Below are 15,939 nucleotides of genomic sequence, written 5' to 3' on the forward strand. Positions count from 1 at the left end.
ACACTGAACTTGTGTTGTTCATCTGCCAATATTTTTTTCATCAAACCTATCCTTCTGGAAATAACAGGAAACCAAAGGCGCATTAATAAACCATCAAAGTTACGCAAACATTCTTTTTTGAATTAAATTACCTTTCAGGACTATTTTTAATAAAATATTTAAAATTCATCAACTTTAATCAGTAGATTTAAATAAATCAAAGTCTTAATTGTATTTTGCAATTCATCCTTGTTGAATTTGACAATGATGCCTATTCATTTTCTAAATTATGTTTAATTAACCTTGAATAAACTGCAATCAATATTATCTTAATCCTAAATCGTTTTAAACAAGGTTTCATTATTCTACATATATAAAATTGGAACAGTGCGAGTTTTCTGTTGATGGTACGAATAATGTGTATAAATATGCAAAAATAACATTTGTCAAGAGGTATCTCACTTAAGTTTTAAAAGTTTAAATCTTAGTGCAAGTATCAGGTCTATAATTATTAGAAATTTAATTGACTTAGTAAATCAGCTAAAAAATATAATGATTTATCAGCACTTGCCAAATTAAATGTACTTTTAGGTAGTTCAACAGAACACCGGCACCGCCATCTTGAATTGTACAATCACAGTAAATAATCGGTCTAGTTCTCTGCCTAAATCTGCAAATTAGGAGACAGATTTGAAATTTTATTGGTTACACTGTTTATTTATATATAAAGAAAACTTAGTTATTTATTGCATTATTCTAAATGTTTTAACAAATACCAAATAGTTGTGCTTTTAGAATTAATTTTTCAAATATGCCATTTAAGGGGAGATAACTCTTTTAGTACTCAACTTATACTGGACATAAGGGAAATTTTCGTTTTTTACTTGTAGCAAGAAAACAAGTTCAGTGACACCATTTTTTCTTTTTATTTTCTTAAAATATTATTACACCTATCTGCTCATATTATTTTTCAAAATTCTGTCTCATAGATTTCTTTTTATGCACAAAAATGCGTTTTTTCATGAACAATCTAAGCAAATTTGGCAACTTTGAACAACTCGTACCTTGAAAAATAGCGCGATGACCCATACTTTTTATCATTTTTTTAAAAAAGCATAGTAAAATCTTCATTTTGGCAAAGTATTAGAACATTCTGTCATTTTTTTTCTTTACCCCTGAACTACTTTAATATGACTAAACAATTCTAAACTAAAGGCTCTAGTAGCCTCAATATCAGTCATTATCTTTGAATATTTTATATAATTTAGAAGGAAGCAATAATAAAACATTGATGTTTATCATCAATGAAATATTTTACTATATAAATTATAGGCTCTAAAGAGCCTGTGTCGCTAGCCTAGATTTTTGTTCATCTCATACATCAGCCACTTTCTAACTTTGTAGACTATAATACTATGATCTATAGTTCAAGGCTGTTTTTTTAGCTGATTAATACAGGGAAGGTGAACTAAGTTTATGACCTTGACCTCGCAGATTGAAATTCCAACCTTATTAATCTGACACACCTTCTTGTGATAGGCAACAATAACATCTAGTACATTGTTTCATTAAAGGATTTTTTTAAGACAAACCTAATTTATACATTTGGAACTAAGTTTGTGAACTTGACCTTGCAGACATGTTCTAACCTTATTGCCAACACTCTCTTAGTGGTGAGATTCATATACATCTCGTTTCAAATAAATCTTTCACGGCATTTAAAAGTTCTGAATTGGACACAATTTGCACAGACAGGCAGAGGTAGTTTTTTTATACAGCAACCCCCAATCAACATCAATCTTTGTGCTGAGAAAAATGGCATTGGTCAAATTTTGGGGTAAGGATTCCTCTTAACCTTGTGAAATTTCATTAACATGTGAAATTTTTACTTACTTCAATAATAATTCAAAAAAATCAAATCGTTTGGCTATAACAGCATATTGTAGAGCATTTCTCTGGAGTTTACTATCATAAGCATTGATGTCACTACCACCATCTATCAATAAATGACATATATCTATGTGTCCATGTTGAACAGCTGCCACCAGTGGAGGAGTTCCTTTTCCATCTTTTCTGTTAAATATCTGTAAAATAACATTAGTTCTGTTTAATATCTGTAAAATGACTTTAGTTCTGTTAAATATCTGTAAAATAACATTGGTTCTGTTAAATATCTTTGTAAAATAACATTAAATTAGTTCTGTTAAATATCTGTAAAATAACATTAGTTCTGTTAAATATCTGTAAAATAACATTGGTTCTGTTAAATATCTCTGTAAAATAACATTGGTTCTGTTAAATATCTGAAATATAACATTAGTTCTGTTAAATATCTGAAATATAACATTAGTTCTGTTAAATATCTGTAAAATGACACAAGTTCTGTTAAATGACATTAGTTCTGTTTATAGATATCTGTAAAATAACATTAGTTCTGTTAGATATCTGGATAAAACGTTTGTAATTCGCTTTTCTTTTGCAATATCCTACAAACACATTGCTTTAGTGTGCGACAAATAGATGTTATGGTTTTATGTGTTTACAATATGTACTTTTAAAGGTGCTTTATAATGATTATGGATCTGATTTCACGAGCTTCGTAGAGAGTAGGTTACCAGATTTTGTAATCCAGTTGTCAAAGTTCCCGCGCTTTTCAAAAGACAAAAGCATTACCGGTACAGTTTCCGGAAACTAAGGAGTAATTTGAATTCAGAATATTTTCTTACCAAAAAGATACAATACATGTCTTTCGTCTTACCAGGAACATGTTAGATATACTGTTCCCAGGTCTTACTCAATATAAAACCTTTTTCAAGTATGTTGCTTTTTTAAAATAAATTTTAAGGTCCGTGTTTGGGATGGCCGTCCACTTCAAAAAATGTTTTGATATTTTAGTGATATTATATGCAGTGGAGAGGGGCCCCCCTCTGAAGCGGTCAATTATCCTCCCCCCATATGAAAATTATGGATCCGCCACTGATCCGCTATTCAAAAATTTAAAGCTCTAAATCAAAAGTAGTCAGAATTCAGTCAAAAGATTGAGTACGGTTAATTTATCAACTGCAGATATTAAAGTAGGTAATTTTTGTCAAATTTTTAGTATAATTGTGTTGTTTTGTTTAAGACAAAAAATAAATAAAAAGAATGACCAAAATTCTATTGGAAATAAATTATTGTATTTTTGATACAAGTAAATTCATCATGTTGGTAGACGAGGTCCTTTGACGAATCCGACAACGTAAAAAGGCAGTGGCTATTTTTTTTATATCTTAATCAAAGCCGGCAAAATAGCACATTTCTATAGCATTGGCTATCTTGCCAGCGTCGGCAATGTAGTGAAGATGTTATTTTGTCAGTTCTGTGTAAAAAATATTTGTGCATTTACTGTTAAAAAGTACTACTAAAATGTGTTTTGTCAGGCATAAAAAATGATCATTTAAGAAACTTCACAATAAATATATGTGAAATACCCGAGACTATACTATACATATAGTGGTCTCAGTGTGTACATATAGAATTTGTGAAAAATATTAAAAATAGAAATACTAACGGCATTCATTCCGACGTTTCAAAACATGTATTGGAAATGCTACATGAATATTTCAACTTGTAAAAGTTTAGCCACTGCAAAATCTAGTATAAAAAGAGCAATTAGATATCTTGAGCAAATACTAGAAATAGGAGATGGATAAAAAATTAATGTAATAAAACATTTATTGACTTTTGATATCAGTTGATATGCCCATTTATCAACCCCATAGATAAGACATTCACCCTCGGGCCGGTTTGCCGCGGTGTACCCAGAAGTATTTGGCCTCGGTGATTATCATATACCTGGGGTTGATACATCATTATGTCAACCTAATCAAAAGGAAATAATTGTATAATATTGAACATCGATTTGGGAAACGTACATTTTGCACGTTTATCAATCTTATCAAAATATAAATCTCTGATTTCGTTATCCTCATACAGACAACTCGGGAAAGGTATGTTTGCGAAGGGCAGGCGCAGAACTTGAATTTAGAATTGGATTTAATGAAGTATTAACTTGAGTGGTCCGTTGTGTAACCATAAAACTGCAATATACGTTAAATTATTTAAAACACTCAATGTCTCTAGAATGATTAATTTCCTTTATCCTAGTTCTGTTTGATTTGTTAACAAAGAGCTCTTGTTAAACTTTGTAGGGGAGTGAAATAGTAGTAAACCTTTAAAATGTACATCGTCATAATGAAGAGTTACCATGCTTCATCATTGTCGTAATAAATGGACATGTGGTGGAGTGAACCGACAAATCTCTAAAAAGTTGAATGGACTGCAGTCAGGAGGCGATAAGAAGAACGTTATGAAAACGATGTGGGAGGTTTGAAATCAAAGTACCATTATACTTATTGTCCTCTCATATAAAGGACTAAATGAACCCTACCGAAAAACGAATTTTAAAAACTAATCAAAACAGAATTGCAGATTGCTACTTATAGTATGGGCTTGCACTGGGTCATGTTTTCCTACAATGTTTATGACATCTTTAACTGAATCCATTGGATGTGAACTGATTGATAATATGTCTCGGATACATGATTTATCATGTTGTTATTTTTAGTTGTTTTGAGCAATAGACCAATCAGATGTGTCAAGCCCTTTTCAACGGATTTTTTTCTTTATGCTCTGACACTGCTGTCCCGGGTATAAGGGAATGGCCATTCACAAACCCATTTTACCATGCCACATTATGTATGTAGAGTGGCGGGTCCAGTAGGTCCAGGTGTCGAAATCCCCCTTTTTTGACGATCGGTGCTTTTGAATAGAGACATGTGCATGGTTGGAACCCCCTCTTATCCTGGTTTGGAAATCCTCATTTTAAAAATGGCTGTAACTGTCCCAAGCAGAAGCATGTAATTCATCAAGTTGTCTCTCGTTCATTGCTGTAAATTATATAAATTGTTATTTTTGTTGTTGTGCTGAACCCTCATTTACGTTTTGTTGTGTCAGGACATTTTATAGCTTGCTATAAAGACTAATAGTTAATTATAATTTCTGGAGGTTATACGGTGATGTATAGCTGTTAACCTACAAATCATTGGTCTCTTAGACAAGTTGTCTCGTTGGCAATCATACCCACATCTCCTAATTTTATACTATAATATAGTTTTACAGACTTTTTAGGATGAGAGTGAACATTCGGATAGTTGTTTGTCGGATGTTTGGTATATATATATCAGTCATATATTTCTCAAAGTTATAATAATTCACATGATATGATAATAATTAATAGGGAAGGCAACCACCATGATAACATGGAAGTAAAGACGTTTATATTAGTTGTGCTGTCTGATAGTTGACAAACGGGGTTTGACTGTCCTTTTCGTGCTTTTAATAGTACGACAAAGCATCGAAAAGCTTCTTTTAAAAAATCTAAATGTAGCGTTACAATTGGTAAAATAAATCTGAACCAAAGCAATACCTCCAGATATTATACCATGTTTTAAAGTTGATGGATCCTCAAAAAAGTGTATTATTTAGTATGTCACTGGCACACAATAATGTTTGTTTGAATCTGTGCATACTATATGCTTTGGTTAAGGAACTTGAATTGATGTATGTTATTGCCGGTTTTATATGCCATGTGCTTGCTTTGTTGAACATATAAGAAAGGTTCTAATTTTCAATCTGTACATTTCGAAAAAGAGGCAGTATACAATATCTTTTACTATATATGTATATATATTATACTAATATGGATTACATTCTAACGGATATATTTAAACAAAGGCTTACCAAAAGTCATCTGAAAAAACTATGTCTAGTTGAAATCCAAAATATCAATGAAATCCGTCACTAAGAAATAAATGATTAATTAACATTTTTCGATGATTAGCGAAAACAACATCCAAGTAACTCGAAATAAAGGTAAAAGGGTGTTTTTCGCGTATCTATTATGACAAATTATAGATTTTGTTATTGACCTGTAAACAATAATTTAAGTGTATGGTTAAATTAAACGACACTCTATAATGCTAATACAATGGCAAGTATTAAGGGTGTAGAGAAAGGGAAACCAAGTCAGGATTTTAAATATGTAAACGACAAAATGTGCATTGTGTTTAAGTTTAAAGGGGTACGGTTCATATTTCATTGTATATTAGTAGTTGTTATGGGATAGATCTTTATATATTGATCTGGACTGGACATAATTGATCGTTTTATTTTTCCTCCCTGCATTGTGTATTGTACTGTGTTCAATTGCACCTTTCTGTAAAGAAACACTTCAATAAACTTAAATTACCCTTTTTGAAGCAGGTATAGTCTAATTGATTAATATGTGATTTATTGATTGTATAACAGAGAAAGTGTTAAGAAATCTACATAAAGAAATGGACTGACTGCTCAAAATCCATACACAAGTTATTTTACATTATGAAAAGATTTTCAATGAATACATTGGAAGAAGTATATGTTTTAGAATGTTGAAATATAATACAATGTGTCGATGAAAAGCTAAATGTATACATGATTTCTAAGGTTAACTTATACGATTAGTCGGTCAGAAAATGCATCTTCTCCTTTTCCAATTATTATGAATACATTTATGGAAAAAAGAGTGGCCTTCCTCTCTATACACCCGACAAGGATGGATTAAAATTAAGCATTAATGACTCCACAGAAATGAATTAGATAAACAGGTGAAAAATGCGTGTATTCAATTTGCAAAATCATCTTCCTCCTAGTCCTTCCCCTCCCAATCCAGAAAATCAAATATCTGTCCCAAACTCTATAGTTGTTTGAAATGATTTACATTGTCATTTAGGGGTCTTTTATAGCTTACTATGCGATATGGGCTTTGCTCATTGTTGAAGGCCGTACAGTGACCTATAGTTGTTAATTTCTGTGTCATTTAGGTATCTTGTGGAGAGTTGTGTCATTGGCAATCATACCACATCTTCTTATTTATATATATTAGCCGCATACTTCGGCAATGTTAGTTATCAAGTGGGTTTGTTTCTCAGTAATATCCGTGGTATATAAAAAAAAGTTAATCACTGTATCAGCATAAGTTGTTAGTTTAAATATGCAAAGGAGAAATCATTGATAAGTAGCTTCGAGTGAAACTGGCAGATACTGAAAGTATAAACACCTTGTTAAACAAAAAATTAAGGGCGAAAATTTTGAAAAAGGTATGTTTAACCGAAGGGAATGACTACAACGTACACTAAACAAAGATGTGGGTTAAACACGACAATCAGACCGTATTCTCAAACGAAACAAATAACCCAAACTACCTCTAAAGAATGCACAGAGAACTTATGACACTGGATCCAGTGTTTTAAGTTCTTCGATGAAACTATTCTTTTTTCAACACAAAGGACAACAATTAGAGCAATCATATATTAAAGGGACAAACGGTTATTAAAATCTAAAATTTATTAATTATATAAAGTCATCAATATTTCTATATGGGTCAGCAACTGAAATTAAATGCCCTGAAAAGAAGCAATGACTCGATTATTATATAGTCTATCATCATGTGTTATCGCCTGTATAGTTTTTCACCGGCTTGCATAAAAGTCAGATTACAAGTTTATATAGAAATAAAGTTTATAATTTTTTGTATCTAAAGTCTGTACCATTTGTGGATGCGTTTGTTTAATTCATTTAACTTGTAAACAAATACGGTTTGTATTGTTTGGTTCGTATGGTCCTTTGGTAAGTGATTTAGCAAACATCCGCCCTCGAAGAATTAAATTCTTTTGAACAATGTAAACACATTTGAGTATAGACCAGAAAGAAAACAACAAGTGACTACAAAATACGACAGGAAATTCTTAGTCTACAAGTGAGACTAGTCTCCAAATGGTTATTGTTGTTTTCATTCTCAATTTTATAGATTATAAAAAATAGATGCAGTCACCCTTTGTTACCGCCACATCCAAAGTCATGGGTCTACCTTTAGTTATCTTTCGGCTAATAATTACCGGTCTTTAAGATTCTTGTTCTAATAAGATAACCTACCTCTTTTTCTTCATGATGTACCAATAAATTAAAACAATCTTTATATCCTAAGTGAATAGCTAAGTGAAAAGGATCTATACCATCCTGGTCAAAGCGACCCGTTTCTGCCTTGTGGTTCAGTAACGTTGTAATGTAATGGGTATTCTTGTAGAACACGGCTTCAAACAGTGGAGTGTGGCCTGCCTTGTTCATATGATTTATGTTTACATTATTTCCGATTAAAATGTCAACACACTTATGAAAATGCCGTCCAATTGACGGTCCACTGTCACATCCTTCTTTAATGCAATAGAGCAAAAGATTATTTCCGTCTTCATCGAAGTCTGCATTCTCTTCATTTAGTAATTCTTCCAGGTTTAGAAAATCTTTAGCTTCGTTCAGCAACTTAGTAAGTGAATCCGAATGACCTTCTCCAACTGTCTTCCACAACTGGTCTTGAAGTTCCTTTCTGGTATATTGAGACTGAGGTTTATTTTCTTTTGTCTCTTCGTCCCTTTTTTCATCGTGACTTTTCGTTTCATCTTCTTCTGGAATTCTATCGCTCAATCCCAACACCATTCTCTTTTAAGTGACATCAAGTGGTGCTTTTCTTATCAATCCTATCTAACAAAAGAATCAACCACAAACATGGCATTCTCTGTATATACCATTTCATCTATACGCAAAATTATATAGTTGAAGAAGCCATAGGCAAAGTCAATTCTATTCAGAGATGGATTGATCATTCAACCATTGTCCTCAGTACAATATAGATACAAAGTCTACTACGTAACGGTAAACGAAGAAGAAATATTTATGCGTGACAAGGTTATAATTATAAATTAAATCAAATTAAATATTAAACATCAATGCATTAAGAAGAAAATATATCTATTAAATGTTGTCAATGCCGTATCAGATCAGAGAGTTCGATGGTGTTGCTAATAGGCTATTGATTTGGCAGTTTTAAGCTATATTTGCATTTATGATTTACCCTGACGTGTATACATATGTAGTTAAGCTATTATTGATTAGAAGGGAAACAATAAATAAAACTATGTCAACATCGGAATTTCGATGATACAATTTCATCAATTTCCACTTAAACAAAGAATATGGTCATAGTCTGGTGGAATTGTCGATTTATAGGAAATGGGTATTATACTCTTCTATGAAATACTTCAACACGAACAAAATTGCACCACGCATTTCTCTAATCTTCATTTTTTTTGCCCGTTATTCTCTAATCTTCATTTTTTAAGGGCATTATTCTTTAATCATTTAACCCCATCCAAACCCTCAAATCACTTTGTTCTGATAACAAAGCTACAAAACAATGAGATAATTTCGGATCAGACGATTAACAAGCCGCTTTGGTTGACCAAAAATTCAAGATTAAGGGGAATGAAAAAAACATATTGCACTTGTAATCATTTTCAAAACAGCGTGGACGACAGCAATACTTATGTTGGTAATAATAATGAATCATTTAGCTTTAACTTGTTTGTCATCGGCTATCGATAACTGGATTTTACGCTCACCCAGTCTGTCAGAGGCCTTCCAAAAAGGGGGAGGGGTTAAGTAAAATAAAAGAGTAATAAAAGTACATGCTCCCTATACGCCAACACGCAGTTGCGTGCACATCAATTCGAGAAAAAAAATTGCAAAACAAAAATTTATATAAATTAAAAATTTAAAGGATACACATACGAGTATTCAAATGATGTTATGTCATTAAATAGCGGCACTGATTTGGTTTTCAAAATTAAAGTTTTATTGCAGATGACAAAAACGGACAGTAACTTGGATCTATTACCAGATATATAATTTGTTATAGTCTTTTAGTTTCGGAGAACATTTTACAGAGTGCGGTCACAAGTATCTGTTTGGAATGCGATGTACCAATCGGCCATTAGATTTATCAGAACCCTTCGATATTGTTAAATATGCCGATGCGATGTGACTACCAAAGGAAATCACCCAGCAAACACGCAAAAATAGTCTTGGAAAGTCTCATTATATTTTGCGTCCATAGACCACATGATAATTTACGAGTAATATCTTTAATCAATATTCTTAAATATTGTTAAAAGTAGTATAACACTATAAAACGTAGCATAACACCATGAAAAGTCTTTTTCTCAGGATATATCAGTTTATTTTGGGGATATAATGCTTTTCTCGTATTTCTCGGGAAATCGTGGTACCGGAAAACGGTTTGTTTTTCGGGTTTTGGCCATATGACGGTTAATTGAGAAGCTATATGTACATGGGTACATGATAATTTATGGAATTGGAGTCGCGTCTGATATCAGTCAGAAAAATCACTGCTTTGCGCATATCTGCTTCCTCGTGTTGTAGGAAATACAACATACGAACAAATCGCCGCATTGTTTGAGACATTTTCAACATAGTATTCATTGAATAATAATACATTGCTACTATTTTGTTAAGTGTATTTTCTGTGTTATATTATTTTATTTTATTATTTTTATAACACTTGTTACATATCTTTACTGTGTGTGTATTGCATATGTTATTGTTTATAATAATATTGTCTGTATCATATGCCCTCCTGGGGCCCTAATTTTGTAAATAAAAATATTCTATTCTATTCTATTCTATTCGTGTGTATTGCATATGTTATTGTTTATAATAATATTGTCTGTATCATATGCCCTTCTATTCTATTCTATTCTATTCTATTCTATTCTATTCTATTCTATTCTATTCTATTCTATTCTATTCTATTCTATTCTATTCTATTCTATTCTATTCTATTCTATTCTATACGAAACTGACTTGTCATGTAATTTTGACAAATTCAATCGGGAGGTCGCTCGATGGCGAACACGCTGGATTACATCTCGAGGGTGCTACCACAGAGAGATCGTTTGAGTGTACTACGTCTGTTGAAAACATATGCACGATTAACAACGAACAACGACGGTTTAGCATCGCTAGCATTGCTGCATATTCATCGGGATTTTTGTGTGAATATTGACAAAGTAAAAAAGAAGTTTGTTTCTACTAAGACCCGAAGGGCAGATTTTTGACAATTTTTAGTAAATTCCATAACACAAAAATGTGTTGTTTATGTATTCAATTAACCATGCTTTATTCTGTTTAGATGTTCTATCAGTCAGAAGATTTTTGTATAGTTTTGCATTCATGAATTATGTATAAGTCCTATGTACATGTAGCTTCTCAATTAACCGTCCTACGGCCAAAACCCGAAAAACAAACCATTTTCTGCATAAAAGGGTCCCAAATTTTTTCGCTTGGACATTGTTTCATTCCAGCTACGCCCCCTGTCATTACTCATCATCCAAATAAATTTTTCTGGATTTTGAAATTGGGTAAAATTAGGACATTTCAAACAAATAGCATTAATAAGATCATAACGTTCACCTTTATACTTTGTACATGTTAGTAAAAAATGGTTCTCATCTTCTACCTCGCCAGATGAGCAATGTCATATTATGAATACACAATCTATTTTGCCTCATATGCAACTATTCCAGTCATAATTAGGTTCGATAACTCTGTATGTGACTGGTTATGTAAAATCTGAGACACTGATAACAGTCTCAGGTAAAATGTACTAGTTACCCAAGTAATAATTTCAAAATATATATATATAGATATTGGATATTTGTTTCAACCTATCCGTGGTTTTCCTTCGTTGATATAAAATATTATCATAAAATGATTTCATAAACAATCGTATAATACTAATATATATATTAAGTCTTGTCAAAATTTACATCGTGATTAGGTCACGTTGCCATGTTTGTTTTGTTTGATCACGTTGATGACTTAATTAATATCTCCACAATCTTGCTTTATCCTTAATTATCATACGAGTTACAATAACGTGTCATATTTAATTGCAATACAAACAGTTAAATCTTATTGAATTATTTGCATGTGTAAACTAAGTGTCGAACATCCTCTACGTTTGAAATTATTTGGTCGCCATTTTGTTATATGTAACTTCGAAATTTTATCAAAACAAATAGCATGTATCCACTTTCACAGAGGGAAATAGTGTTTAAATATATGCTGCATTAAGGTAAGACAATTATTGAAAAGACATGCATCTAACAATTTTACGATTTTCATCGTACAAATCTTCAAAAATATATATGTCCATGTCGCCCCACGCTATCAATGTTCTGCAGCCATCGTAGATCAGCGGAATATAACGACTGAATTATTCGGGTTAATATTTTGGCAGTCTTCAGCAATATTTTCAAAATGGCGGACACTGTTGAAGGTTCATAACGACACGACATGCCGGTATTCATTTAGTTATAAATCAAAAAGTAATATTTCAAATATTTATCAAAGTGTGTCTTTTTGTACTTAAGAAATTTCTTTTTTCACATGTTCTTCAATATATTTATTAGAAACAGTCTCTCACCCTAAAAATAAAGATTTACATGCACCGACCTAACCCGAATAATTCAGTAGTTATATTCCGCTGATCTACGAAGGCTACATTCTCGTGTGGGAGAAAATCGGACACGGAAAGGGCTTGAATTATTCGAGTTACCAAAATATGAACTTTTCAAACAAATTTCGAAGCAAAAAGTTTAATACCTGAACTGATATGGTTTGCCATTTACTTTAAATAAATATGTTGTCGATCTTTTTAGAGGTTGGAAGGATATAAGTAACAATAAATTAATTGAGAAAATTGATTTTACAAAAAGGTCCCATTGCAATTTTGTCGAGTTTTAACGAAGATGTCAACGGAGGCTGTGTGGCTATGTCACCTCAATTTTCAAACTTATTTCGAAGCACGAAATCATATTTCTGAACTGAAACTTAAAACATATTTAATTGTAAAAATTTATAAACTGTAAAACGCGGGGTTGGAAGGAAAATAATACTTTATAACAAAAAAGTTATGACCGTTTTATCTATGTACTTTCATTGATAATCTATCGGCCATTATACAACAGAAGTGTAAAAGTCACGTGATGACGGAGATAGTTGGATATGGATAATACCTTGATATCTTCCTAACTCTATTCGAAGTCTATGAGCTGATATTCTAAATCTGGTGAAAATTCTGCCCGGCCAAAATCTTTTATAATATTTAGATAATTTACAAATCCAAAGTTTTGTTTAAACTTGAAGTACGTACGTAGTTTGCCATCTGATAGTGATGTTTTTTTTGTTTTTGCCAAAGATTAATGTTAATATAATGAATTTTCATATATTTTTACATGTCTTCTTAAAACTATTTGTTTTCATACAAATCCTTAATTTGGACAAACAATATCAAAATTATAGAAAAGTGACCTAATGGCCCTAACTCGAAATATTGACATTATTGGGTCTAAAATTAAGTTTGACAGCTTCAGACTTTCTAGTTTTTGAACTTTTTTACTGGACCAAATCCCTTCTTAATTAACATAAAGATTCGGTAACCATTTTTTGTTTTGATATGAGGCCTCTCATGGGGGTGTCTAAGTAATCGCATAACCCCCCCCCCCCCCCATAATTTTCAACTTAAACAAGATAATTAAATAATCAAAAATACAGTTCTAGATTAAAAAAGAATCAAATATAACACAGGCACTTGTCTCAGAATTTTTTTTTCTGAGACACTGAAGTGCCAGTGTCAAATAACTTCCGACCATGAAATGGATAGTTTGTCTGGTAATCAAATTATTACTACTTGAAGTAATCACATAATCCAAAACTTTAAACCCCGTTAGTACTATAACTGTGTCATCGGATCTATGTGCTAGCCTTTTGCGATTATTTTACGTTAATCGTACCAAACTGAGGTTCAGCGTAAAAGGGACATAATAACCGTTTCCCGCCTTATTTTTACAGCATGGAAGCAAGAAACAGTACAACTCTGTAATAATTTATTAGAATATCACATTGAACATAACGTTTCTCGATTGATAATCAGCATGCACAGATAGTGTGTTGTATGAATTTCAAATGGAATGATGTCACTTACTAATTGACTTTCAACAGTTTCGGATACTTTTACCATGCTGCATGCAATTTTTATACCCCCGCTTTGAAAAAAGGGGGGTATACTGTTTTACCTCTGTCTGTCCTTCCGTCAGTCCATCAGTCCGTCAGTCCGTCAGTCTGTCAGTCAGTCCGTCCGTCCCATGAATATTTTTCGTCACATTTTTCTCAGGAACTACACTACCAGGATTTCTGAAATTTGGTTTCAGGCTTGATAAGTTAGTCCAAATAATTATAACGTCTTGAAAGGCTAATATAATTTTTTTCTTTGACGCCTTACTTCGACAGTAAGGCGTCGAAGAAAGAAATTATAATAGCCTTTCAAGACGTCATAATTATAAGTCCGCTATACCGTGTGATGCGTTTTCAGATTCATCACTCAACAACTTCCTGTTTACCGTACACTTGTTTGATTTTACACATACAATATTATCCACTTGCGGCGGGGGTATCATCAGTGAGCAGTAGCTCGCAGTTTCACTTGTTTTTTATTTAAACATGCTTTTTACTGGGTCCATTTGCAGTCCTCGTTCCTAATGCAAATATTATGAATTTCCGATCGGATAGACCGTCCGATAATAAATCAATGATTTGCTTCACCACATACTAAGAAAAAAGCTGGAGAATACCAAGAGGCAATCAAAAACTGCAAGTCTATCATTCTATAAACAAAAACTCAATAGCAGGTAAAAATAATAGACACAAACAACTCCTGTAAACATTTAACAGAAAAAGAAGGTGTAGGTACATGATCAAAAAGGGTGAGCAGTTTCTGCTCTTCAAATGCATGGATGCATGCATAACTAAATAGCTATACAGGTCTCTGCAGTAATTGGGTTTTTTTTAAAGGTAAGGCAGTTCTTATGAAATTATACATAATAGGTAAACAACATATGGTATATGCCAGATTTCACCAAAGACACTTTAAAATTGGTGTTTGCTGAGTTTGATTTAAAAATATTTTTTTATAAAGGATTGGGAAACAAGGTAATGCAACTTTAATCCCTTTCCATTTTGAGGGTGGGAGTGCTGCCTTGTAGCTGCATTAGCCTGCTCTTCTTCGAAATCTACAAGGTTGTCTTTTATGTTCTATTTGCTTAGTTTCCCTATTGCATGCGCCATCAAGGAGTAAAGCATACACTGATTAGCCCATACTTGTAGAAGATGTCTGGGTAGGGTGAATTAAAATTATGAATATGCATTTGATTAGCTATTAGACATCAAACTGTAATCAATCAAATAAGTAGAAGTGTAATAGTCCCAGCCAGTGCCTTATTTTCTATCTGATTAATTTTGCATGCATTATGATATAAAGGCTTTAAACGTAACCTATATACAGGTAAATCTAAGTGTACTAGTTTTTTTAAAAGAAGCCAGTTGCTCATAAATCTTAAAGTTCAATGTAAACAAATTTTTTGGTAAATTTTTTTCTCGACTCAAACAATTACATTCTTTTATTTGTATGTGTATTTCAACTATTTCACCCTAAATTTTCAGAAAGAACCTATTAAACATGTGAAAACAAATAATAAAAATATGTTAGTCTAAGACAATAACAATCAAAACCAGGAGTTAACAAAGACTTGTAAAACCAAAAGACATTTACAAACTCCACTAAAAACCGGGAGTGAATCAGGTGCTCCAGAAGGGTAAGCATTCTAAGTTGTATTGAGTTATATATTAAAAAAAACAGGCTGAGCATAAAAGATTGTTTGTTTTTCATTAACCCTGTTAAGGTGGCTCGCGTGTCTAAATTTAATAAAATAAAAAGGTGGGGTCATAGTCTTTTTTCGCTCACAATCTGCCTTCGAAAGAAGCATACATTTTTGTAAAGTTACTTTTTTTTCTGTTGAACTAATAGGAGAAAAAAGGTAATTTCGAAATAAAAAAAGCACTAAATTACAGAAATCGCTCAAATTTTAAAAAAGTTAGTTTAACTACAGCTTATTTGAAAATGATAATAAA

The 15,939-nt window shown here is 32.2% G+C and overlaps 1 protein-coding gene across 9 annotated transcripts in view; it reads right to left on the reverse strand.

Annotated features, from left to right (window-relative positions):
- LOC143067531 (uncharacterized) overlaps window positions 1-8,685 on the reverse strand; it is a 64,518-nt gene extending 55,833 nt beyond the window's left edge. For 6 of the 9 annotated variants that reach the window (XM_076240858.1, XM_076240855.1, XM_076240864.1 and 3 more), the window contains exons 1-2: window positions 7,993-8,685; window positions 1,873-2,063 (exon numbers count right to left, since the gene is read on the reverse strand). In XM_076240858.1, coding sequence (XP_076096973.1) covers window positions 1,873-2,063; window positions 7,993-8,550 — 749 coding nt within the window. In that variant the 5' untranslated portion in view covers window positions 8,551-8,685. The remainder of the gene's footprint in view (window positions 1-1,872; window positions 2,064-7,992) is intronic. The other 3 variants (XM_076240856.1, XM_076240859.1, XM_076240857.1) reach the window with 2 other exon arrangements.
- Between the last annotated feature and the right edge of the window lie 7,254 nt (window positions 8,686-15,939).

Source organism: Mytilus galloprovincialis, chromosome 3 (assembly GCF_965363235.1).
Source record: "Mytilus galloprovincialis chromosome 3, xbMytGall1.hap1.1, whole genome shotgun sequence".
NCBI lineage: Eukaryota > Metazoa > Mollusca > Bivalvia > Mytilida > Mytilidae > Mytilus > Mytilus galloprovincialis.